Source organism: Centroberyx gerrardi, chromosome 10 (genome assembly GCF_048128805.1).
Source record: "Centroberyx gerrardi isolate f3 chromosome 10, fCenGer3.hap1.cur.20231027, whole genome shotgun sequence".
Lineage (NCBI taxonomy): Eukaryota > Metazoa > Chordata > Actinopteri > Beryciformes > Berycidae > Centroberyx > Centroberyx gerrardi.
The window spans coordinates 22,803,713-22,826,571 of record NC_136006.1 but is presented as its reverse complement, the minus strand read 5'-3'; the positions used below and the strand labels follow the sequence as shown (position 1 = coordinate 22,826,571).

At 41.0% G+C, this 22,859-nt stretch overlaps 1 protein-coding gene across 1 annotated transcript in view; it reads left to right on the top strand.

The window, feature by feature from the left end:
• The first annotated feature begins 212 nt into the window (after positions 1-212).
• Positions 213-22,859, top strand: part of neb (nebulin) — a 62,048-nt gene continuing 39,401 nt past the window's right edge. The window contains exons 1-52 of the mRNA XM_071919604.2: positions 213-272; positions 3,487-3,531; positions 4,533-4,640; positions 4,864-4,971; positions 5,327-5,431; positions 5,548-5,652; positions 5,825-5,929; positions 6,651-6,755; positions 7,453-7,557; positions 7,661-7,768; positions 8,310-8,426; positions 9,112-9,213; positions 9,347-9,454; positions 9,561-9,665; positions 9,792-9,890; positions 10,616-10,720; positions 10,813-10,920; positions 11,053-11,166; positions 11,299-11,496; positions 11,701-11,808; positions 11,935-12,033; positions 12,179-12,283; positions 12,397-12,504; positions 12,683-12,994; positions 13,293-13,499; positions 13,622-13,726; positions 13,852-13,959; positions 14,049-14,360; positions 14,521-14,727; positions 14,877-14,981; positions 15,076-15,183; positions 15,275-15,586; positions 15,820-16,026; positions 16,140-16,244; positions 16,385-16,492; positions 16,608-16,919; positions 17,123-17,329; positions 17,444-17,548; positions 17,706-17,813; positions 17,929-18,240; positions 18,408-18,614; positions 18,708-18,812; positions 19,000-19,107; positions 19,205-19,516; positions 19,629-19,832; positions 19,928-20,032; positions 20,184-20,291; positions 20,618-20,929; positions 21,034-21,237; positions 21,562-21,666; positions 22,301-22,408; positions 22,493-22,804. Of these exons, the coding sequence (XP_071775705.1) occupies positions 213-272; positions 3,487-3,531; positions 4,533-4,640; positions 4,864-4,971; positions 5,327-5,431; positions 5,548-5,652; positions 5,825-5,929; positions 6,651-6,755; positions 7,453-7,557; positions 7,661-7,768; positions 8,310-8,426; positions 9,112-9,213; positions 9,347-9,454; positions 9,561-9,665; positions 9,792-9,890; positions 10,616-10,720; positions 10,813-10,920; positions 11,053-11,166; positions 11,299-11,496; positions 11,701-11,808; positions 11,935-12,033; positions 12,179-12,283; positions 12,397-12,504; positions 12,683-12,994; positions 13,293-13,499; positions 13,622-13,726; positions 13,852-13,959; positions 14,049-14,360; positions 14,521-14,727; positions 14,877-14,981; positions 15,076-15,183; positions 15,275-15,586; positions 15,820-16,026; positions 16,140-16,244; positions 16,385-16,492; positions 16,608-16,919; positions 17,123-17,329; positions 17,444-17,548; positions 17,706-17,813; positions 17,929-18,240; positions 18,408-18,614; positions 18,708-18,812; positions 19,000-19,107; positions 19,205-19,516; positions 19,629-19,832; positions 19,928-20,032; positions 20,184-20,291; positions 20,618-20,929; positions 21,034-21,237; positions 21,562-21,666; positions 22,301-22,408; positions 22,493-22,804 (7,860 nt within the window). The remainder of the gene's footprint in view (positions 273-3,486; positions 3,532-4,532; positions 4,641-4,863; positions 4,972-5,326; positions 5,432-5,547; positions 5,653-5,824; positions 5,930-6,650; positions 6,756-7,452; positions 7,558-7,660; positions 7,769-8,309; positions 8,427-9,111; positions 9,214-9,346; positions 9,455-9,560; positions 9,666-9,791; positions 9,891-10,615; positions 10,721-10,812; positions 10,921-11,052; positions 11,167-11,298; positions 11,497-11,700; positions 11,809-11,934; positions 12,034-12,178; positions 12,284-12,396; positions 12,505-12,682; positions 12,995-13,292; positions 13,500-13,621; positions 13,727-13,851; positions 13,960-14,048; positions 14,361-14,520; positions 14,728-14,876; positions 14,982-15,075; positions 15,184-15,274; positions 15,587-15,819; positions 16,027-16,139; positions 16,245-16,384; positions 16,493-16,607; positions 16,920-17,122; positions 17,330-17,443; positions 17,549-17,705; positions 17,814-17,928; positions 18,241-18,407; positions 18,615-18,707; positions 18,813-18,999; positions 19,108-19,204; positions 19,517-19,628; positions 19,833-19,927; positions 20,033-20,183; positions 20,292-20,617; positions 20,930-21,033; positions 21,238-21,561; positions 21,667-22,300; positions 22,409-22,492; positions 22,805-22,859) is intronic.

The following is a 22,859-nucleotide window of genomic DNA, read 5'->3' as shown; positions in this document are numbered from 1 at the left end:
ACCCCACTATGTGCTCTTTGGAAATTTAAGTTAAATTTAAGATAACACAGTAACCAATGATACACTATTATGTTGTATGCTGTCCCCTTGATGGAAACAAGCTTTTCAGTTTAGCTCATGAAGTGAAAACACATTCACTGGAAGTATCACAAATAATGAATGCCTGATACTGTCATCTGTGTTTTGAGCAGAACCTCTGAAACTGTCCCAAAATGACGGAGGTTGTGGAGTATGAGGAATATGAGGAGTTTGAGGAGGAGGTGGAGGAGATTGTGGATGAGGTAAGTAAATATCTTCTCACTGGGTGAAAAACACATTGTTTCCATTCAGGCTCTAGCAGGTTTAGAAGCTGACAAATAGGCTGCAAACAGTATGAATGGGTTAGGCCCGCCTTCTTGAAAACATTTCTGATAATGTCACGTACATTCCTCAAAACACTCAAGATCATTTTTCCTCAGTCTAGGACTATGCTTTATTAGTTTTGTGGATTCCAGCCTAAATATGATCGACAACCCAGATATTATTCCAAATTTGATTCTGTGGGCTGCAGTTATCCTCTGCAGGTTCAGTGGCAGGCCCTATGAATAGTCAAGTTAGTCACTATACCTCCCCAGTCAGCAGTTCAGGGAACCAGGCATCCATGTGTGTTGGATCCTGTTTCAGAGGGACACCTCCCGATGTGTTTTAAAGCCTGGATTGCCCTTAACAGCCAACTGTTAAAGTATATTTTACTGGGATATTTAGGGTGTCCTTCAAAAGTAGAGATACCTTTACCTGAGGCCTTGCATTTTGACTGGCAGCCACACAACTTGATTCTGAGTCTAGTGATGTAATCATTACCCAACTGCCAAAAGTGCAAGATAGAGTCCAAGTCATTTATTGCCACAGATCCCTGCAGATAACATATGATATCCCACTATTAATCTTCCACAATATAACTGTCATTTTCCTTATTGAAGCAGGCTATCTGTTATCTCTAGCATATTTGCCCCATTGATGAACATATTTGTAATGGTGGAATGGTATTCAAATTAGGATGATATTCTCTATGGCACAGATAGCGCAAATAGATTACATGAAAGCTTGGGGAGCTGCCAGTTTCTGGAAATTACCATTTTAATTTTTGCCTCAAATGAGATACCCTGTTGTAATGCGATGCAACCCCTTAGCACTGAAATTTGTTGTAATTGTTTTCCATGTAATCATCATGAATTTCACACCAATTCTATTATTTGGCTGTCCAAATTATTTGATAAACTCTTATGATCATGTAATCCTGATTGTGGTGTATTATTGCTGGTGTGTTGTATTGTCAACAAACCCAGAACCCTCATCTCCCCAAGGTTCAAGAATATTTTTAGTCCATTTTGTCTGAGTGATTCTGTTGTTAAAAGTCTCCGTCTCAGTGTCCAATGGAAGAGTGAAAGCAGAAGGCTAACAGCTTAATCCCTTATTTCCTGGTGAAATAGGATTAAAGTTAGCCTTGTATTTGTCCATACTTAATATTGCTGATATCTTATAGGGGAGTCTGAATGATTGCTTTAGACTGGAGGAAATGAAAAGTTCCAAACGATCAGCTGTTATCATTTGGCTCCCATATAACATATCAACTGATTTACCATCTTTAATGCAAAAATGTAAATCATTTGTGAGGGAGGACAAAACAATACCCACAAGTCAATACATTCTGATTTCACTACTACTTTCATCTACACTCTGGAGAACATTTGCATTGTTTTTGTCTAAACAGTAAGATGGCTTCTTATTTGATCTAGAGAATGGGGAGAAACATATAGCTGTTCATGTTATTGACAGAAATACATACAGTATATTGCCTGCACAAGCATTCAGAAAGCTCATTTAAATTCTTCTCTGTTTTCAAGATTGGTTTTCAGTTATTTAGTAGGTTGAACAAATAGAGCCTTTTATCAAACATTTTTTAATTTAATATTGCTTATTGATATTCTTATTCTATTCTTATTGAAATTAACATCATGATTATATATATTTCCTTAATATCAACCTCAAAAATGACAAACTCCTCACCCCATTAAGGGAAGGAGTGCAGAGCGCTCTGGCCGGCATTCAGACAAATTTAGAAGTGGACATCTACGGCAGACTGGCAGAGCGATAGAGAGAGAGAGAGAGGTAGAGAGAGAGAGGGAAGTGAGATGAGCCGTGGTGCTGTAAATCACACTCCCACAGCCCGGACTCTGTTAACGTCACAGTGGTAGAATGTGCTTAGGAGAGGTGGATGCATGGAAAAAGTACCTGCTGGGAGGGGAGAGAGAGAGAGAGAGAGAGGGCAGCCTATGCTGGAGCCATTATAGATAAAGTTGTGTGGTATTTAGTACTACTGTAAACTCTGTAGAATCCCACTAACTTCCTCTCTGCATCATGTTTTTTAGTGATATGTAATATATGGGTAGGGTGGAGGGATTCATGTACACGTATGGTTCTCTCCTGTCTGATAGAGTCCGATAGAGAAGCCTCTTACAAATGTTGATCAAACTGATTGAGATGTTTTTTCTCTCAGCTCTGGTTATTACTAGATTGCAGGTCTTTTGCTCTGTGAGCAATTTGCAGGACTACAGGTTTGTTTTCTAGAATGATCCAAGCCACCTAGTTCATGGTGTTGAACACTGCTCAGTTAATTTTGCTGTTTCCAATTTTATGTGGCCGAGAATGTCCCGCTGTGATGTTTTCTCAGTGGAGGTCACTGTAATTCCGGCACAAGTTAGATACGTGCTATTCGTGGAATAGTTAACTATGGGTGTGAATGCTATTGGTTACTGTACTCTGTGTTGCTTGGTTGGAAAAGAAAGATTCACCCATCTAGAGGTGTGTGTGAACAGACATGGCTTGATTCTACAGCTGTTTCAACTGATTTGTTGATCTGTGTACTGCCATGTGTTATAGCGACTGATTGCAAGGACAATGGGCTCTGTAACAACTAATAAGAATAGCAATGAAGTCATGTGAGTGCTTGGTGTTCAGAGGGAGGGTCAGAGGATCAGAGGGTTCGGGCAGTCAGGCTCACACATATAGCCTGGGCTATTATAGGCTCCTCTTTCCCCTGTAGAATACAGGCTTAATTAGACTGCAGCCGTAATTACAGCATATTCACCTCAGAGGACTTTCCTTGTCACTTAGAAATACTATGTGAGTGGAAATGAGAAAGTTTTATTACAGATTAAGATAGGAATCCCTCATGATGATGCTCCCTGCTATATGCTGTTGTTGAATTGTTTCAAGGAATGCATTTGACAGAACAGCTATTAATGTCATAGAGTACAATAATGTCAAACTTGTTATACAGGTTCAGGTGTTAGACATATGGAAGAATCAGTGGTTGTACTTGTACTTGAGTGCCAGAGCTGGAGAAAAATCAACCTCAATCAAATACAATGTACTGTTTCTCCCATAACTTGTTCTGGCAATTTTGAAACCCCAGAGTGTGTCCTATATTTGTAATATGTTGAGCAGATAACAACGACGACTGTCACTGAGCACAGCACTCAGTTCATGCAGGTAAAGCACCACCTCCCGAGGGACAGTAATTCAAAAAGTATAGGCTCCTCCAATGTCTAGCCAATGGTGCATCCCCCACCTTGTCTGCATGCATTTGTGGATACTCCACTGTCTGGCTATTTCACTGTAAGCCATAATGTATGTGGTCTAGGCAGGTATTTATGTTAAAGCTTTGAAGTCAGCAATTCTCAACGAATTTAGTGGAAACTGTGCTTCTGCATGAACACATGGGTTATTTATCAAAGTCTTTTTCAACAATTCACAACTGAAATGCAATCAATCCTGCCTTTTTAATGTGACCTCCCAAACAAAATGCCTGCTATTTGGACAATGAATGACTTGTAAATTAGTTCTGGGTGGATTTACTACCCAACAGATGAAATAGCCTCATTTGTAAGTGTTGCTGAGGCTGATTACGCATGCAGCACAATGCGCTCATGGCTACTGTAGGTGTTATGCTCAGCTCTATCCCTTTTCTTGCCTTGCTTTTATCTGTCCTAAAATACTGCCTCAATAAAACAAGTTCTCTGCCATCAGCCCGACTTAATCTTAGTACATAATAATGCTACAATTCACACCCTTTCCATGTAGAATCAATTAGTGCTTTATTCGTACCCACATAACACACTAGAAACCTTAACCCATATTTTGACTGGCCATTGCCATGAGTTATTGAAGGTGAGTAATATAGTTGTACTGCAGACGCACACAAATTCAGATTGGTTTGTTTAGATTCCACTGTAAAATATGAGTATTGTTATCCCTCTGAAAATATCAGAGCCAGATTTAATCAACAAACTAGCATGTATTACAGCCACAGTATATCTTAAATAATCTGTTTGTCAAAGTGTCTCTGATCCCTTCTCCGTCTGTTCCATATGTCTTTGGTGATATCTCTGTTGTAATTGGATGTACTTCCTGGCTAAGTTTCCTGTAATCAAGGAACCTGGGCCTTTGTGTTACTGGGATAGTTAACTGCATTTCCCTCTGTCCCTCTCCAGTCTGGCTTGCCCACCAGGAGAGTCAGGAAGAAGGTCAAGGTGGATACCTCCAAGTTCATGACTCCGTACCTGGCCCACAGCCAGAAGATGCTGGAGCAGTTCAGCCACGTAAGCAACAATCTCAAGCTTTGTGTCAAAGTCAATACTTGACTCTTGTCCCTGTTTCTTCTGCTTTAAATCTGTTTGGTTGTGGCAATTTACTATTAAAAACAGCACTATTACAGATCAAATACTTTTGTTTTATATTTTCAGTTACTAAGGTTTTGCAGTGTCCTGTATTTCATATCATGGCTATTTTATAACTCTTTCCCCTGATTGTTCTCCCTGACAGAATAAGTACCGTCATGCCTATGACAGGTCCAGGGGCAAGCCCCCTGCCATCATCACTGATAGCCCTGAGATGATCCGCATCAGGAAGGCTCAGGAGCAGCTCAGTGAGGTACTGCTGAGGAGGACTGTGGTGTTATTGATCCCAAATCAAGTATCCTAAAGGTTAGGGATGAGGACTTGTGAGCGGAAGGTCGCTGGTTTGAATCCAAGACCATCTGAAGAAAGAGTGGGGAAAGTGAATAGTTAACACTCTTCCCTTACCCACTCTTACTTCAGTGAAGCTACTCAGTGGCCAACAATAGAATGTGTGTGACTGTATGAATGTGAAGCAGGGAGATGCTGAACAACGTCATCCACGTCAAATCCAAATGAGATCAAATCTGATTTTTTTTTAAATCCCAAAAGTCATTTGATCATGCTTTAGTCAAGAACATTGAGAAATGACTCTTACTATCACCCATCAGGTGAAATACCGCATGGAGGGCAATAAGGCCCGGACGACCAGCTTGTACGATGGTGAGGCCAAAGAGATCGCCCACGTCAAGCATGTCTCCGAGTTGATCAGCAAGGTGAGTTCTCTGACATTTTAACAGCATAGTAGCTTTCAATCATAGTCATTTCTCCAAAGAAAATCACTGAAGAGCTCAGTAATTCACTACTACACACTACTCCTCATCTCCTCTAGGTTCTGTACAGACAGAAGTGGGATGAGACTAAGGATAGGTACCTGCTGCCTCCGGATGCTCCTGAGCTCGTCCTGGCTGTGAAGAACGCTGCTAACTACAGCAAGGTAAACCCAATCTGCCATTCAGACAGCTCTGCTTTTTAGATCCAAAGAGATTTACTGCTGATTATGTGAGAATAACATCTGATTCCATGACTTGCCATGAGGAATAATGCTTAAACGAACATATGAAGATTTGAATCTCAGTGAATAATGCATGACTTTACTCTGTGTTCAGAAACTGTACGCGGAGGCCTGGGAGGAAGAGAAGACCATGTTCTACCCGTACAGCGACAGCCCCGAGCTGCGCAGGGTGGCCAAGGCTCAGAAGGTCCTCAGTGATGTAAGTAGACCAACAACATCCCCCTAATTACAGTAAATGAAACTACATGCAATCTAAGCACACTTTTGGAACTGTGTATGATTAAAATACTTATGAGATGGAAACATACAGTATATTGACATTGATTTTCTATAAAGATGATCTTTGTTATATATCAGTGAGTGACATTTCTTGGAGCGTAGTGAGATGGAACAATTTAATTTGATCTGACTTATGATTTATCCTATAAAAATGAGGTTAGCTGAAAAGCTTGACCATTTTTGTGGCTTCAAGCCATATGGCAACTTTCCTAGAGGGCTGGGAGTCAGTGTGCCGTTTCACTTTTTAATTCACTTGAGCAGTTCATTTCTCACATTGACTTTGCTGGCAGATTGCCGTTCAGCATCAATCACACGGGCAAGCACATTTTCTCCTCCCTCTATTTTTTGCTTTCAGAGCCCTTTTCTTTGTGCTGAGTCAGATGTATCATATGTAACCATTTCCACACACATTGCTATTTTTAGCAGGCAATTAAAATTGTCACTGGTGGTCCCTCTTTCTTTTCGAACACAAACGCATTAAACATTTTCTGCTGATGTAGGGAATTTACCAATCCAATTAGATACGATCAGGGTGAAGCATGACAATGTTTCTGTGTCACAGACTGTGCACTAAGGTCAGGTATTGATCTTGAAGAATTAACCATCTCAGTAAATTTCGCCCCCCTGCTGTGCCCCTGCAGATTCACTACAAGAAGGGTCATGATCAGCGCAAGTCCAAGTACACCTCTCTGGCTGATCCTCCTGAGGTGGAGCTGGCCAAGAAAGTGTTCACTCAGCGCAGCGATGTAAGTGGAAGAATCTCACACTGATTCTCACATGCATACTGTCTATACGCGTAACACAAGTATACTATAGTATAGTACATATGGCACACTGTAGGCATAATGGAGAGACAGACTGACAGACACAAGACGGAAGATGTAGAAAGAAAAAGTGAAGAAATTCTGTGATAGCTAATCATGAGAGAGAAGACTAGCACATTTAGAAATGTCTGTCTGCGGCCTCTATGGTGATGTCCCCTCCTCAGAGTCCCTGCTGAACAAAGGAAAAACAAATCCCCCCCTTCCTTAATCTTGCTTCCAGGGTTGACGTAATGTTTACTGGGAGCAATATTCAGTGCAATATTCAGTGCATTCATTCTGATTCTGATTCTGATGGGTTTTCTTATTTCCTTTGTTTACCCTCGACCTGATATAAAGTTCTAGTTTTGAATATGTATACATTGTTTTCGATGTCTACTTAGCACCACCTGCTCTCTGGTATTACTGTTGAAAGCCAGTCTGGGCTGGTAGGGAGAGGCCAAGGCCAACAATAGCAGGAAATTACAGAGATTCCAGTCATTCACAAATGTGTTTCACTAAGCAGAGGAAGATAACTAATATTAGCATCGTCCATCTATGCTCTACATGTTACTCTACAGTAAGATAATCTTTCTTCTGTAATGTGCTTGTTATGATGTTGATTGTTATTTGTACCCCACAGCTTAAGTACAAGGAGGACTACAATGCAAATGTGAAGGGCCAATGGTGCGAGACCCCCTACTTTGACGTGGCCATTGCCAGGGTAGCAATGGACAACCTCAGTACTGTAAGAACTTACAGCTAAATAAGGAACAGGATTTACACAATAGTATTATTTTGTCATCTTTTTTCTGTGTCTGTGTTCAACTATTGCTCTCTTTCCTTTTCAGAGAAAATACACCCAAGAGTATGAGGATACGAAAGACCAAATTTATTTCATGCAAACAGACACTCCTGTTTACGACACAAACAAGAAGGCTAGGGGTGCTGCTAGCTCGGTGAGTGCAATGGAGAGATCCCTTCCCAGCCCCCACCAACACACACACACACATATACACACACACACACACACACACAAAGGTATCACAGTGTTTTTATAGGTCCTATCTCATGCGGAAGACATGATCGAGAGTTGACCTGCGTCTCAGAACAGAGTGTGAGTCAAACACATTCAGTCCAGTGTGACGCAGAGGCTTACTATATTGTGCCCACACATTCACTACATGGCTCAGAGATCTACATTTGGTTCAGTCTCACTGCACATATTCAGTGTGCTTTGCGACAACTGGATTCAACACGTATCAGAATGCGTGCGTTGGCTTTTCAGCTTTAGCTCATGGCCACCCACGCATCCACACACAACGCAGACATGCGTCATTCTAGAAAACGTCTATGCTATAGGTACACTTGTTGTTCCATCATGACTAACCAAATCAATATTATGGTATATGAGTCAATGTAGCCTACTCTATCAAAACACTTCATCAACACACTGTCTCCTCGTCATACTCACTGTATTCTCCATGTTTCTATCTTTAGGTCCAATACAAGAAGGAATACGAGAAGACGAAAGCGCAGTCTGACTACAACACTCTCCCTGCCACAGAGAATCCTCTGCTCAGACAGCTCAGATACGCTGGCACCATCCTCAGTGATGTAGGTGTCTGAAGAACGCTATGTGGAAAGGAGCTATTGGCCAGTACAGGCATATCACTGCAGTACAGTACTGGTTTATAAATAACTAATAAACAACCCACATTGTAGAGAAAATGAATGACAATTTGTCACTAGAGATGCACTCAGAAGTAGTAGTGTTGACTGTGAGGCTGAAAGTACTATAATATATGGTATTATCTCCATCTCCATGCTTCCTGTGTAGACGACAGATTTAGCTCGCATGATTTTGACAATTTCTCTTGCTAGACTGTTAATTGAAAATGAGCTGGCTGCAAAAAAGATTGGTGTAGTTGTGGGCATACAGAGTGTCTGTCAAGAAGCCCTTCTAACTGGATCTTCCTATTAGTGGTGCTAATTAAACCAACTGGGAGTCCCTCGCAGTGTCTGTATAACCCTGTATACAGTGAGTTGATGCCCAAGGAAGATTGCAGTGAACCTCGTTACCAGCCTCACTGGCATATTGTCAACAATTAGCCAGTCAGTTTTCAGGTTTAAGCCACTTAATGTACCATACTGGTCAGAGTCTGTATTTAGTTTCTAAAAATCATTGCTAATTTATACTTGAGTATTAAATTCCTGCTTTGTTTGCTTTTTTCAGTTTCTTTTCATGATTTATATGTGATTTTTCTATCCATTCATTATTTGTTTTCTCTCTCCTTTGCAGAAAGTGTACAAGGCCAACTATGAGAAATCCAGGGGATTCAGCATCAACTACTGTGATACGCCCAAGTTTCAGATGGACTCAGTCCTTAAACAGTTCACTGATGTGAGTATACTCTGAGATTTTATTTTTCATTATGATGAGCTTAAACACTATTTTTCAAAAATATTTGTTTTAATATTTTTAAATAATAATTAAAAAATATATACATTTTGAACATAGTTTTCTTTTTTTCCAGACACATTACAAAGATAAGTATGATAGAGAGGTGAAAGGCCACTATATTGGCAGCTATGAGGATATCTATATGCTTCACTGCCAGAAAATTGAGGAAATGAAGAATGAGGTAAGTCACTTTTTTCTTTGCTTTCCTTTTTTTTGTTACATTGTGAGTTGTTCATTGATAATCCAGTCATTCCTTCACACTTTGTATCCTCTGTTTTGTCTTGCAGCAAAATTATAAAGCTGAGTATGAAGACATTAAAACAAGATGCTTCTTCCCTCAAACAATGACGCCTGAGTATGAAGCTGATAAGAAGCTTCAACAGTGTAAAGATGTGAGTACCGTAGTCTTGGTTAATAGGATTTGCACGGCTACTTCTTTGCAGTAAATTGGATTCATAATAGCTATTCTATTTTGGTACAAATACGTCACAGATTTTTTTCCATGCTATGTTTTGCAGAAAGTATACCGGCAACATCCGGACAAAGTGAAATTTACACAAGTCACGGATTCGCCAGTTATGGTTCAAGCCGCCATCAACGCCCAGCAGCTAAGTGATGTATGTACAGTGTCTAAATGCGTGGACCAGCTCCTAATACTAATGATAACAAATGCATTAGAATTAAAAGAGGTGTATCTTATAAGCCCACATGGGATGGGCACTGAAAGATGGTGCAATATAATCAAAGCAATACAATAAAAATGTGTTCAATTTCTTCTTATATTATGTTCATAGAACTCATATAGGTGTTAAGTTAAATTTCAAAAGGTTGCTGTGAACACAATTATTTTTATACAGTGTCCATTTACTGACTCAAATAGCTGTAACGGTCAGCTAATGCCCTGGATCAGATTGTTTTGGAGACATGCTAGCCACAGACTTCCTTAAAATGTGCCCATTCATCCACATAGCCCAGCTGTCTTTCTGTGGACACCATGGAAACTGGAGAGCCGTCTCTCTGTAGTATAAATAGCAGCAAGCGTTCAGTTGGCCCAAAATAAACCCTGTGATCAGAGAGGGGTTGGGTGGGCAGGGAAAGTGACAGTTATGAGACATAACTCTTCGATAAAGAGCCCACTTAATCCTCCACTGCCCTCCAGTGACAGAAAATGAAATAACTATTTATCTAAACCTGTGCAGAGATTCTCATTTCTCTAAGCTACAGTAGTTCTACAATTGAGATCTACGACCAAAACCCTATGAACTGATCATATTGAGGTATTAGAAGGATCTTAAGAGTATTGTTGATAAGTTCTAATTTGATCATCTTGTCCTTTTTGCAGCTGAACTACAAGGCAAAGTACGAGGAGACAAAGATCAAGTCTCACCTGCCCCCAGACTATCCCTTCTTCATCCAGTCCCGAGTTAACGCTTATAACCTTAGTGACGTAAGTAATTCACTGAAATTGAAACAATTTACTATCAGCTTCAATTTGCCATAATTTTTCAAGTCCTAAATGGGATGATTCTCTGGTTGCAGAACTGTTACAAGTACGACTGGGAGAAACTTAAAGCCAAGGAGTTTGAGGTCAAGGGCGATGCCATATCGATCCTTGCTGCCCGTGCTCACACCAACATTGCCAGTGATGTAAGTATGCTATAATATCAATATTTATGGGAATGAGAATTTCTCACTTTCATTTTATTCTCTATCGAGGAAGTGTGTCTAGGTGTGTCTTTATAAATTTAATACTTGACATCCTTTTGCTCCTCCTTGCAGGTTAAATATAAGAAGGAGTACGAGAAGAACAAGGGACAGATGGTTGGAGCCCTCAGCATTAATGACGACCCCAAGATTTTGCACTCGGTTCACGTGGCCAAAATCCAGAGTGATGTAAGACATTAGCTTGCCTTAGGGTTAACTTACTGACTGAAACAGAAAAGACATTTCCCTTCTTAATATTCATTTATTTAGAGCTGAGTTAATAGGACACAGTTCAGCAGCCTCATAATGCTATCTCCACAGCGCGAGTATAAAAAGGACTATGAGAAGATTAAGACGAAGTACCACACCCCGCTGGACATGATGTCAGTCACCCTGGCCAAGAAGTCCCAGGCGATTAGCAGCATGACTGGGTACAGGAGCATCAGCAACCGCTACCTCCTTCCCTACGACAGCGTGCTGCTGGACCTGGCCAAGAAAGCCAACATCATCCAGAGTGATGTAAGTATAGACATCTTATACGGGCATACCAACGTCTTACTGCTGATAATCTGGTTTTTGGTATTGGGCAATTCTGAAACTAGATGTAGGAAAGGAGTGGAGAAAAGAAAGCAATGTTCCACCACAATATGAAAAATAAACCCTTATTATGAGATGGGATGTACATAGTGACACCACTTTTTTCTTATTTTTTTTGCATCACAGAATGAGTATAAGTCTGACTACAACGCCTACACCAAGGGTACCCCATGGGTCACCTTTGGCTCCATGGACGTGGAAAAAGCCAAGAGAGCTGGCGAGATCCTCAATGAAGTATGTACTCAGCAGCATCCCTTCAGTTTTCTTACACACGCGTTCCTCCTCCCAACAGTAGATATATTAGAGTCAACAGAATAATTCTCATAATGGGTCTCATGTCTATTTCCTTGTTTCCTACAGAAAAAATACAGACAACACCCAGACACTATCCCCTTCACATCTATTGACGACCACCCCATCATGATGCAAGCTAAAGTCAACCAGCTTCAGAGGAGTGATGTGAGTCTACTGTTGCTCTGCTTTTACTGTTAATTATTCTGACTTTCAACAGAGGATGATAAAATTGCGCTTGCTTTTGTTAGATCCCTGTTGAGGTGACTTGATTTGATTAAAAATGTTCCGTCTCTGTCTTCTTCCGTTGTAGCTGTTCTACAAGAGAGGTCTGGAGGCGGTCCATCAGAAGTACTCTCTGCCTCCTGATGTCCCCGAGTTCCTCCAGGCCAAGTGCAATGCCTACAACATCAGTAAGGTAGGTTAAGTAGATATACTGGGAGATGAGTTGAATTGTGTTGTGGGAAATGATGAGTTAACTTGAGTTGTTAATGAATTTAATGTTAATATTACTACAATTCTTAATTTCAGAACTACTACAAGCTTGCCTGGGAGGAGACGATTGCTAAAGGTTATGACTTGAAGCCTGATGCGATCTCCATTATCGCTGCAAAGGCTGCCAGACATGCCGTCAGTGATGTAAGTATTCTTTGACAGACTGAACACACTTCTCTAAGAATCATGCTCTATCTCCATTTTAACATCTTTACTTTGACAAAATATTGACATGCCCAGTACAGTATGCACTTGTTCCATCGTATAATCATTAAAATTCTTTGTATACTAGAGAATTAGTTATTTGTCCTTTGACTTCTAGGTCCAGTACAAGAAAGCGTATGAGAAGGCAAAGGGCCACCACGTTGGCTTCCGCAGCATCAAGGACGATCCCCTGCTGGTTCACTACATGGAAGTGGCCAAGTTGCAGAGTGACAAGAACTACAAGAAGGACTACCACAAGGTCAAGCTGAAGTATCACACCCCAGTGGACATGATGAGCTTGGCTCACGCCAAGCACGCCTCATCTGTGCAGACCTTCACTGGCTACAAGCAGCACCACCATCAGTACAGCCTCCTGCCCGACGCTATGAACCTGCAACTGGCTCGCAACATGAACTTTAATTCCAGTGATGTAAGTCTGAAGTTTTACTTTTAGGGACTTTTTTTTAATGTGTATTTTATTATTTTATCTGGATTTTTAACTGTTATTTTATTCTTGATTGTATATGCATTTTTAACTGTATTTTATTTTTGAATTTATTAATTTTAGTGTGAAGCGCATTGCAATGCATTTGTTTGCACAAAATATGCTATATAAGTAAAGCTTAACTGATTGATTGATAATGTAGGCAAATATGTCTTAGGTTTTATTGTTGGTCTGATACTTTGCATTTCTCAATTGGTGTATCTTTTCCCGACTCTGTTTGCAGTACAACTATAAACTGGATTATGAGAGCTCAGTCAAGGGAATTGGCTGGGTCCCCATTGGCTCCCTGGAGGTGGAGAAAGCTAAGGCGGCAGCAGCAGCTCTGGATGAGAGAAAGTACAGGCAGCACCCTGGCACCATTAAATTCACCAGTGTCACTGACTCCATGAACATGGAGCTGGCCAAGGCCAACGCCAAGATCCTCAATGCGGTGAGAAGTGGAAAACACAATATCTTTTTCGTTTTCTGTGATATAGGTCTCTTGATTTCAGCCTCTGAATTCCATTTCTGAATGGCAATGAACCAAGGCTTGTTTTGATGGTGATTTTGCAGAAAGAGTACAAGGCCAGCGGAGAGAAGTTTGTGCATACTTACCATCTCCCTCCTGATGTACCTGAACTGTTGCAAGCCAAATACAATGCTGCCAACATCAGCCAGGTTAGTAGTGGATTCCTGCACAATACTTTCCAGCCAACACTTTTTATGCAGATAAAGCTCTATCTAGAAATCTGCTTGTTACTGTATTTGTAACATAACTTTGATTATCTTTTTTTTAAATTTAGAATTACTATACCTATTCTCACCGTCAAGATCTGCTCAAAGGACATCATATGAAGGAAGATGCCATTCCCATTGTTGCAGCAAAATCTTCCAGAGACATTGCTAGTAACGTAAGTTGGAAATATGCTATTAATGAGGCTATTAAAATGTCACTGCATCAGAAAACATGAAATAATACATTCTTTTCGTTTTCATACAGTACAAGTACAAGCTGGCGTTTGAGAAGGCAAAGGGCCGCCACGTCGGCTTCCGCAGCCTCAAGGACGATCCCCTGCTGGTTCACTACATGGAAGTGGCCAAGTTGCAGAGTGACAAGAACTACAAGAAGGACTACCACAAGGTCAAGCTGAAGTATCACTCCCCAGTGGACATGATGAGTCTGGTCCATGCCAAGCAGGCCTCTGCTGCTCAGACCTTTACTGGCTACAGAAAGATCCCTCACAACTACTTCCTTCTCCCTGACAACATGCGCGTGCAGCTGTGTCGCAACATGATGGAGATTCAGAGTGATGTATGTTTTCAGTCTTCAGTTGTATGTGTTGTTATTATTTAATCCTGTTATCCTCAGTCATGTGCAAGTATAAGTAATTGCAGTATACAAATATGCGCATTGATAACTGAAAACTTACAAAAGTTGAGGCAAGCACCTGTTTCTCTCTGCATATCCACAGAATGCCTACAAGTCAGAATACACCAACATTTATAGGGGTTCGGGGTGGGTCCCTATTGGTTCCCTGGAGGTTGAGAAGGCCAAAGCTGCCAAAGCAGCCCTAGATGACAAGGGCTACCGCCAGCACCCCAGCACCCTCAAGTTCACCAGCAAGACTGACTCCATGAACATGGTTCTGGCTATGGCCAACACCAAGCAGCTGGACAATGTAAGAATTTCCTGTTTATAGAAGATGCATTGCTTCTCAGTCTTTTGGTTAAGATGAGGTGCAATATTTATGCTTGTCAAGCCAAAACTTCACATACAAGAAGCATACAAAATCCGTTGTGTTTTACTGTGTTTTTTTTCTCTCTCTAGACTGCATATAAATCCTCTGGTGAGAAGTTTGTGCATACCTACAATCTGCCAGCGGACAGTCCTGAGTTCCTCCAGGCTAAATTCAATGCCCAGACCATGAGCGAGGTTAGAGCACAATACATTTATTCAGAGTTACAAGTGCATCTAAACATCTATTGTATGCAAAACAATGTCTTAACCCTTCATTATTTGTCCTCAGAGTCACTACAAGCACAAGTGGCTGCAAGATATTGCCAAGGGATACGACATGAAGCCTGATGCTATTTCTATCCTACATGCCAAGCAAGGCAGACATATTGCCAGCGATGTAAGTACAGGATGTAATCGGCACTACTGTTTTCTACGTGGTTTGAAACATACAGCAAGGTCTAAATATTGCCTTTTTCTTTTTCTTTCAGGTCCAGTACAAGAAAGCATATGAGAAGGCAAAGGGCCACCACGTTGGCTTCCGCAACATCAAGGACGATCCCCTGCTGGTTCACTACATGGAAGTGGCCAAGTTGCAGAGTGACAAGAACTACAAGAAGGACTACCACAAGGCCAAGCTGAAGTATCACACCCCAGTGGACATGATGAGTGTGGTCCATGCCAAGCAGGCCTCTGCTGCTCAGACCTTTGCTGGCTACAGAAAGATCCCTCACAACTACTTCCTTCTGCCTGACAACATGCGCCTGCAGCTGTGTCGCAACATGAACATCCACGCTAGTGATGTGAGTGACACACATGTTTATTTTGATCTATTTTATCAATCAGTGATGTCTTTTAGGATCAAACCATTGTTTGAAATATAACAAAACTGAATGTAGAGGTTGTACTGCATCTATGCATTCATGTGAGTGCAAAAGTATACTGCACATCTACAGGAGTAAAAGGTTTACCATTGATCTGGACTTCAAACTTATTATGCATCATAACCTGATTGCCTGACTTAATATTTTCTCAGTGTGACTACAAGTCTGAATGGAACACCTGCATTAAAGGAATTGGATGGGTCCCCATTGGCTCAATTGGAGTTGAGACAGCTAAGATTGGCGGTGAGATTCAGAGTGAAAAGCTGTACCGCACTCATCCATCCAACTTCAAGTTTAGCAAGCTGATGGACTCCATGGACCTGACTCTGGCCACTGCCAACAACCAGATCATGAACAAGGTACAGCATGTTTAAATATACTGTACAGTGCAGGGACAAAAAAAAGTTTGTTCTTAGTGACCTTGTTCTTAAGCATTATCGTTCATTTGTTTTTCTTGTATCTTTATTTGCAGAAAGCATACACTGCAGCTTGGGAAAAGGACAAACTGACTGTCCATGTCATGCCAGATTCTCCTGAAATCATCTTGGCCAAGGCCAATGCCATCAACATGAGCAATGTAAGGCAGTGATTATAGTGTCAATAATGGAAAGTATGTGGTATGTGCATGACTGTTGTCTATTATGGCCGTGCTATCTCTGTATAGGGAATATAAAGACAATTTATTTCATTCTCATCTCTCTTCTGTATCTTTCACAGAAACTTTACAAAGCTGGTGTTGTGGAGATGGCTAATAAGGGCTATAACCTCAAAGCAGATGCCGTCTCAATTTTGGCTGCCAAGGCTGGCACCACTATTGCCAGTAATGTAAGTTGGGAGTAACTTGCTCTACCAAATCAGTAATTACTGTTTATCAACTATATCCCATGATATACAACAATGGTGTGTCTGTGAATGACAAAGTATTTCTTTACTGTTACAGTACAAGTACAAATTGGATTACGAGAAGGCCAGAGGCCACCATGTTGGATTCCGCAACATCAAGGACGATCCCCTGCTGGTTCACTATATGGAAGTGGCCAAGTTGCAGAGTGACAAGAACTACAAGAAGGACTACCACAAGGCCAAGCTGAAGTATCACACCCCAGTGGACATGATGAGTGTGGTCCATGCCAAGCAGGCCTCTGCTGCTCAGACTAACACTGGTTACAGAAAGATCGAGCACCATTATGCTCTCCTCCCTGATGCCATGAACCTGGTGCTGGCTCGCACCATGAATACCCAGGCTAGCGATGTAAGTTATAAGTGTTGAAAATACCTGCTGTACTATGACCATAATATCTGTATTAGAAATATAAACGGCAAATATAACAAATTTAACAACTGCAAAAACATATTGAATGCTATAAACATAATTGTCATCTTTAGAGCAGCCATTGGAAAGTGTTCCCATTGCCATCCCTTGATTCATAATATCTTTTTATATTATTTTCTCAGTGTGACTACAAGTCTGAATGGAACAACTATATTAAAGGAATTGGATGGGTCCCCATTGGCTCAATTGGAGTTGAGACAGCTAAGATTGGCGGTGAAATTCAGAGTGAAAAGATGTACCGCACTCATCCATCCAACTTCAAGTTCAGCAAGCTGATGGACTCCATGGACCTGACTCTGGCCACTGCCAACAACCAGATCATGAACAAGGTGCAGCATGCTCATACCAGTTGTATACCAATTTTCTAAGGTAACCTTGCTCTTTTGAATGATTTATTTATTTATTTATTGTTTTAATGTTTTCTTGTTTCATTGTATTTGCAGAAAGCATACACTGCAGCTTGGGAAAAGGACAAACTGACTGTCCATGTCATGCCAGATGTTCCTGAGATTGTCCTGGCCAAGGCCAATGCCATCAACATGAGCAATGTGAGGCTTTATTACATTAATAAACCAACTGTTAGTAATGGTTAATATGTGGTTTGCATGACCATTAACTATAATGGTTTTGCTATTTCTGTAATTTCAGGAATGCAAACACATTGCATTTTATTTCATTCTCATCTCTCTTCTGTATCTTTCACAGAAACTTTACAAAGCTGGTGTTGTGGAGATGGCTAATAAGGGCTATAACCTCAAAGCAGATGCCGTCTCAATTTTGGCTGCCAAGTCTGGCACCACTATTGCCAGTAATGTAAGTTGGGAGTAACTTGCGCTACCAAATCAATATTTACTATTCACCCACTACAGCTCATGTTACATAACAGTACAGTGTATGTGAATAACAAAGTACTTATTTACTCTTATAGTACAAGTACAAGTTGGATTACGAGAAGGCCAGAGGCCACCATATTGGAATCCGCAACATCAAGGACGATCCCCTGCTGGTTCACTATATGGAAGTGGCCAAGATGCAGAGTGACAAGAACTACAAGAAGGACTACCATAAGGCCAAGCTGAAGTATCACACCCCAGTGGACATGATGAGTGTGGTCCATGCCAAGCAGGCCTCTGCTGCTCAGACTAACACTGGTTACAAGCAGCTCAACCCCCACTACACTGTGCTGCCTGATGCCATGAACCTGCAACTGGCTCGGAACATGCAGTTCATCGCCAGTGATGTAAGTATGAAGCATTATTGTGGTTGACTTAATCATCTTTAAATTCGGTAGGTTTTGTTTCTCAAATGCTGATGACAAAATTTTAAGTAAATTTCAACTATTTTCACAGTTTACTACTAGTGTTTACATTGTAAAGGAATACCTTTTCTGTTGATGTTCTCCTTCAGAACCAGTACAAGAGTGAGTATGAAACCTATATAAAAGGAATAGGATGGGTTCCCATTGGATCACTGGATGTTGAGAAAGCGAAAACAGCTGGCCAGGTCTACAGTGAGAAACTGTACCGCCAGCACCCTAGCAACTTCAAGTTCACCAAGGACATGCACTCCATGGACCTGACACTGGCCACTGCAAACAACCAAATCATGGATAAGGTGCTGGATATGATTCACTATGGGAATAATAGAAATATCTGTACTGTGTATGTCTGAGAAATCAAAGCACCAACAAGTACATTTTGTTTCCAGAAATCCTATCTGAAAGCCTGGGAGAACGACAAGACCTCGATCCACATCATGCCTGATGCCATGGATATTGTTCTGGCCAGAGGAAACAAGAGAAATTACAGTGAGGTATAGTTCAGTACCTTAATTTTTCAATACAAACCTGAAAGATCAAACAAATCTGGAAGATATCACCTCAATAATTATTTGACAAACAGGAGATGGCTATATTACTTTCAGTTGATATACTAGTATGTTTGTCAGAAAGCAGACATGCTTTCCTTTATAAAAATGTATATTACTCTCTCCTCCTCAGAAACTGTACAAGCTGGACAATGAGCTGTCCAAGAAGAAGGGCCATAATGTTCGCTCTGATGCCATTGCAATCCAGGCTGCCAAAGCCTGCACTGTCATTGCTAGTGATGTAAGTTTTTCCTTGGTTGTTGCCATACTGTACTATTTTAATTTTTCCTGCTTACCACAGAGTTTGATCATCAAAAACATCTCACTTGCTTTTTCAGTACAAGTACAAGACAGGATACCGTAAGCAAGTCGGCCACCACATCGGTGCCCGTAGCGTCCAGGACGACCCTCTGCTCATGCTGGCTCTGAACTCAGCCAAGATTGCCAGTGATGCCCTGTACAAGAAGGACTTCAACCAGTCCAAGACCAAGTTCAATCTGCCTGTAGACATGATGGCCTTTGAACTGGCCAAGAAGAACCAGATCCAGGTCAACCACGCCAACTACATCACCCGCCTGCACAACTGGACCTGCCTGCCAGACTCCAATGATGTCGTCCAGGCCAGACACGTGTATGACATACAGAGTGATGTGAGTGTGGCTTCCTTGAATTTATTTTATACAGATATACGGTATTTGTTTCTATATGTTTCTTCAATATGTGTTAAACCATTCAAATTTGTTTGACTCTTCTTCTATCCAGGCTGTTTACAAGGCTGATCTCAAGATGATGCAGGGCATTGGATGGGTGCCTATTGGTTCATTGGATGTTGAGAAGGTGAAGAAATCTGGAGAGATCCTGAGTGACCATCTGTATCGTCACCATCCAAGCAACTACAAGTTCACCAGCACAACTCAAGACATGCCCATGGTGCTGGCTAAAGCAAACGCTGACATTGCAAACAAGGTATTTCTTTGGCACATATTGTTCCAATGTTTTGTTCAGTTTTTTATTGTGGTCTTAAAAATGTTTCATATTGATAATGTTTTTCAAATTTACAGAAAGCATACATGCAAGCCTGGGAGAAAGACAAGACCACAATCCACATCATGCCTGATGCCATGGATGTTGTTCTGGCCAGAGCCAACAGGGCCAACTACAGTGTGGTGAGTGTTTCTCACACATTAAAAGCATGTGATCATACCTCTTGTAACTTAACTCTTATCATTGCTTTTGAAACAATATACTTTGTGTCATATTACACCACTGTTTTTCAGCAGTTACCTGAATGTATTCTCTATTTTTTTTCTTAAACAGAAAAAGTACAAGCAGGCAAATGAAGAGTCCAAGAAGAAGGGCTACGATCTGCGCAATGATGCCATTTCTATCATCGCAGCCAGGGCTTCCAGGGACATTGCCAGCGATGTAAAAAAAATAATTTTCACTTATTAAAATTAACACAAATGGTACTATTTCGTGTTGAATTGTTAAAAAAAAGTGTTATAGTTATGAAATATATTTTTAAATTTGTATTTGCAGTTTGTCTTAGTCAAATAATTGAACTATGTTATTTATGCTGTAGTGCACTATTACACTGTAATAATAAAAACTGCCTAATCTAACTACATAATTACATATTTATATTAAAATTATTATGCAAAATTTGAATACAATATTGCTAGTGCTGTCATTACATGTATAATAACCATAACATTCTGATCGGTCTTCAATTTTTTGTTCCTCCTTTTCAGTACAAGTACAAGACAGGATACCGTAAGCAAGTCGGCCACCACATCGGTGCCCGTAGCGTCCAGGACGACCCTCTGCTCGTGCTGGCTCTGAACTCAGCCAAGATTGCCAGTGATGCCCTGTACAAGAAGGACTTCAACCAGTCCAAGACCAAGTTCAATCTGCCTGTAGACATGATGGCCTTTGAACTGGCCAAGAAGAACCAGATCCAGGTCAACCACGCCAACTACATCACCCGCCTGCACAACTGGACCTGCCTGCCAGACTCCAATGATGTCGTCCAGGCCAGACACGTGTATGACATACAGAGTGATGTGAGTGTGGCTTCCTTGAATTTATATTGTAGAGATTTATCATGTTTATGTATGCATATTTTGAACTGTGAAATAACTTTGTAAACCCTATTTGTTTTGTCCAGGCTGTTTACAAGGCTGATCTCAAGATGATGCAGGGCATTGGATGGGTGCCTATTGGTTCATTGGATGTTGAGAAGGTGAAGAAATCTGGAGAGATCCTGAGTGACCATCTGTATCGTCGCCATCCAAGCAACTACAAGTTCACCAGCACAACTCAAGACATGCCCATGGTGCTGGCTAAAGCAAACGCTGGCATTGCAAACAAGGTATTTCTTTGGCATTTATTGTTCCAATGTTTTATTCCATTTTTTATTGTGGCCTCAAAAATGTTTCATTTTGATACTGTTTTTGGATGGCCAATGCTCAGATTGGTAACAAGGTAATAGCCGATCTCTTCTATATTCATCCATTTCTTGCCTAGAAAGTTACCTCATACTTAGTTATATGAAGATTAGAAGTGTATTGTTTAAGGCACTGAGAAAAATTGACTTAAGGCTCCATTATTTGCCCTATATTGGATGCATATGAAAAAGGTGATTTGTTTTCTTGTGCTAATGTATATGAATGACTGAAATTACCTGACATTGCAGAAAGCATATATTGAAGCCTGGGAGAAAGACAAGACTTCAATCCACATCATGCCTGATGCCATGGATGTTGTTCTGGCCAGAGCCAACAGGGCCAACTACAGTGTGGTAAGTAAACCACTATGTTCATAATCCTGTTCAAATGTACATTTATATTTTAGTCATTTAGCTCACACTCTTATGCAGAACAACTTACAATGAGTGCAATAGTAGCATCAGCTTAAATTCCTAGATTTTTAACAGTACAAGCAACCAATAGAAAGGAGTGCAAAGGGTCAAAGTGTCAGTGCTCAAGAAATAGACGTAACGAACATGTATATGCCCCTCGAATGATCATTTATGATAGAGAAGTGCCAGGTAAAGAAAGAGCCAGGGAGGAAAGGTAGAAAAGTAAAAAACAACAACAACAACAACAACAACACAGGAGTGTGATCAGATACAAATAAAAGAGGAAGATGGAGAAGTAGGGGATGTGATTTGGAGGCGGTTTTAGTAGTGGAGACAGTATTATGAGGTGTTTTTTGAAGTGATGGGTTTTTAGTTTACGATGCAATATAGAGTACAGAGAACTCTTCTGTCCTCACTGAGGTGGGACGGTCATTCCACCATTCTGTAGGAAGGAGGGACAATATCCGAAGGGTGGAGTGATATTTAGATCACCACAGGGAACATACCTAAACTGAAGCTCTTCCTGTCTGCAAGCTGAATTCAGTAAAGTTTTTGTCCTTTGTCTTTCATACAGAAAAAGTACAAACAGGCAAATGAAGATTCCAAGAAGAAGGGCTACGATCTGCGTAACGATGCCATTTCCATCATCGCAGCCAGGGCTTCAAGGAACATTGCTAGTGATGTAAGTTGTTGGACTTCACCAGTTTTGCAAATTTATCATGTTGCTGTTTACATTACCATGGAGTTTCTTTAATTTTTCTTTCAGTACAAGTACAAGACAGAATACCGTAAGCAAGTCGGCCACCACATCGGTGCCCGTAGCGTCCAGGACGACCCTCTGCTCGTGCTGGCTCTGAACTCAGCCAAGATTGCCAGTGATGCCCTGTACAAGAAGGACTTCAACCAGTCCAAGACCAAGTTCAATCTGCCTGTAGACATGATGGCCTTTGAACTGGCCAAGAAGAACCAGATCCAGGTCAACCACGCCAACTACATCACCCGCCTGCACAACTGGACCTGCCTGCCAGACTCCAATGATGTCGTCCAGGCCAGACACGTGTATGACATACAGAGTGATGTGAGTGTGGCTTCTTTGAATTTATATTGTAGAGATTTATCATGTTTATGTATGC